This window comes from Cyprinodon variegatus, unplaced genomic scaffold (assembly GCF_000732505.1).
Source record: "Cyprinodon variegatus isolate N-32 unplaced genomic scaffold, C_variegatus-1.0 Scaffold834, whole genome shotgun sequence".
NCBI classification, from domain to species: Eukaryota; Metazoa; Chordata; class Actinopteri; order Cyprinodontiformes; family Cyprinodontidae; genus Cyprinodon; species Cyprinodon variegatus.
The window spans coordinates 213,138-216,004 of record NW_015151287.1 but is presented as its reverse complement, the minus strand read 5'-3'; the positions used below and the strand labels follow the sequence as shown (position 1 = coordinate 216,004).

General features: G+C 47.5%; 1 protein-coding gene across 1 annotated transcript in view; it reads left to right on the top strand.

The window, feature by feature from the left end:
• LOC107099055 (ras-related protein Rab-17-like) overlaps window positions 1-1,098 on the top strand; it is a 3,840-nt gene extending 2,742 nt beyond the window's left edge. The window contains exons 4-5 of the mRNA XM_015396998.1: window positions 719-812; window positions 896-1,098. Of these exons, the coding sequence (XP_015252484.1) occupies window positions 719-812; window positions 896-1,017 (216 nt within the window). The 3' untranslated portion in view covers window positions 1,018-1,098. The remainder of the gene's footprint in view (window positions 1-718; window positions 813-895) is intronic.
• The last annotated feature ends 1,769 nt before the right edge of the window (window positions 1,099-2,867 follow it).

The following is a 2,867-nucleotide window of genomic DNA, read 5'->3' as shown; positions in this document are numbered from 1 at the left end:
GTTTTTCTGTCTTCAGACATGCCTGTAATCTATGTAATGGGTTAGCTTCATCTGGATTATAGACAGATATAGCTGGGTATCATCAGCTTCAGTTCAGGGAACCTTGCTGCCAAACCATGTCGATGACATCATCGGGTGCTGGGCGCCGTCTGAACCTGGAGAAAACAGGTCCACCAATCAGAGAGCCTAGCCTGTCCATTGGTTGGCTCTGATTAGTTGCCTGAAGCCACGCCCCCTTCTCCAGCATCATTGATTGATTGACTTATAGGCCTTATTGATTGAAATGTCCTCGTTCCATCAGCTTAATAGTCAAAGGAGGAAACAGGTGCATGATGGGATATATACAGGATATACAGCGCATGCACATATAATTACTTTTTTTTTTCAGTATGCATTTCTGCTTGCTGTTGCTGATGGTACAGGTGGCATAACCTGCCATCCAGCAGGTTGCCGGCCAATCAGAACCCAGCAGGTGGACCTGGTTCTGCTAATCCCAGCTTTGAGGCCATATTTGGTTCTGTTAGAGTGGAACCACGTGACTTCAGCTATAAAAAAACACCAATAATCTACTTTAGTTATGAATGAAATAAAGGTTGAAGAACATCTGCAAAGAGGAGCTAAACTGGTCTAGAAGCCGGACAGAACCAGTAGGCTGCTGGTTTGTTTGTGTTTTAGTGAAGGTGAGCTGTTGGTCTAACAGTTGTTGATGGTCCCTCAGGAAGGACTGGGTCTGGCCGGTTCCAGAGGTCTGTCCTTCACAGAGACCTCGGCCCTGTCCGGGGAGCGGGTCAGCCAGCTGCTGTCAGCTGTGGGTGAGTTCCTCTGGACCTCCACTAGGGGGCAGCACACACCACCCATCAGACCTGAGTGGGTCTCAGTGTTTGTTCCGGTTCAGCCCACAGGGTCTACGAGTCCATAGGAGAGCAGCAGGGAGGTCTGTCCGAGTGGAAGGAGAACCTGCTGCTGGACCAGAACCAGAACCAGAACCAGTCCTCCTGCTGTAGAGCTGGACCCTGATCTTCTCAATCTGGTTTCAACCGGTTTAAAGCTCAACTGTAGATTGTTGTTCTGGTCAAAGACGACCAGAACCCGACCCGCTTGGAGGTTCGGACCAAAGATGTTAGATAAAATGTTTGATGAACAATAAAAAAGTTGAAAACCTTAATTATTTGAGTTTTTTTTCTTCTCATTCAGAACCGAATGAAACCAGAACTTTTACTGGTGGTTCAGGATCAGAACCACATTCTGATCGGGTCCCGGGGAACTGGACCATGACCCGGTTTTCTGACCCAGCAGAATACGTCCCTGTGCTGAGACGGTTCTGTCCAATCATAGCCCAGAGCTGAGAGCCGAGCCAATGGGAGGTGGTTTCAGCTCTGACTGGTTCTGGAGAAACTGGACCTGAAGGTTCTGTTTAACAAACCAGAGATGAAAACATGCAGATGGTTCTGATACTCTGGACCTTTAGCTTCTCTCCATGTTCTGACTGTCTGAGGCTCCTGGTTTTGCAGCTGGCGCCCCCTGCTGCCCACAGGAGGCAGACATCACCATGGCAACTAGCTTCTGCGGCTCCTTCACCGCCGAGCAGCCTTAAGCAGGATCCAGATCCTGGAGGTCCAGATCCTGGAGGTCCAGGTCCTGGAGGTCCAGATCCTGGAGGTCCAGGTCCTGGAGGTCCAGATCCTGGAGGTCCAGATCTTTCAGTCTGGATCTCCAGACTCCTGCTGATTGTCTCAGAGGAGCATCAGTCGGTCTGCTCCTCCTCCACCATCTGAGGACCAACTTCAACACTTTGCTTAAAGCGGGAATAAAGAGGCGACTCTTCTGTGTCTGAAAGCGTTTAATAGAAAACCAAGAGCAGAAAACATCTGAGTCATCAGAAGTGATTCATCCCAGTAAAACCAGTAAACCCAATAAAAACAGCATCTTGGAACAATTAGAGCTTCTCTGTCTTCCTCAGATCCACGTCTTCTGGACGTTTTGGCTGTGAGTACCTTCCGTCAGCTGAAGGAGACAACACGGCATCCATCTTGGGAGTGGCATTAAATCTGAGACCGGTGCAGACCTGCTGAAGGTTTTGCTGCTTGAAATGACCTTTGACCCCTGACCTCTGCTGTCTGCCGTTCCATGGACATGCAGGAGCAAAGCTTTCTGTGATATATCTGCTCGTCTAGTGATCCTGGATGATCAGTTCCTTATAAAGGTGCATTGTGGGAAATTTCAAGTCCACTACTTTTTCATCCACTAGACGTTCAGACACTCATTTAAAATGTTGGCGCCACTATATGGCGATCAGGGCGGACATTGGAACACAGCCTTAGATAGAAGGAGTCTGATCGCCTAGCAACCGTTCCAGTGGCTGTGAGGTCACTGCCTCCTTTGGGGTGCGCTTGATTCGTCCTACTGGTTGTGCCTCTGCAGTAACAACAATTCGCTGCGTCTCTTTAACTAACCGTTAGAAAACACTACTACTATTATAATTATATAATAAAATAATTTTCCTGAAGTGATCAGATGATTTAACTATAATTATGCCCATTAAAACTAAATACTAACAACTAATAAAATAAAAAGAGAAAGAAAGTTATAAACAAACCATTGGCTGGAACGGTTGCTAGGCGATAATACCACTGGGTATTATTACTGAGAACAGAGAACATCTGCGGGAGAACAGAGAACATCTGGAAGGAGAACAGAGAACATCTGGAAGGAGAACAGAGAACATCTGGAAGGACAGCATCTAGAAGGAGAACGGGGAACATCTGGACCAAAGCGGACCTTTTTCCTTCTCTGAAGTGAAAGTTGTTTGTTCCTGGTTTCCAACCGTGGATCCTGTGTGGAGCCACGGTCCTGATCTAGTCCAGGTT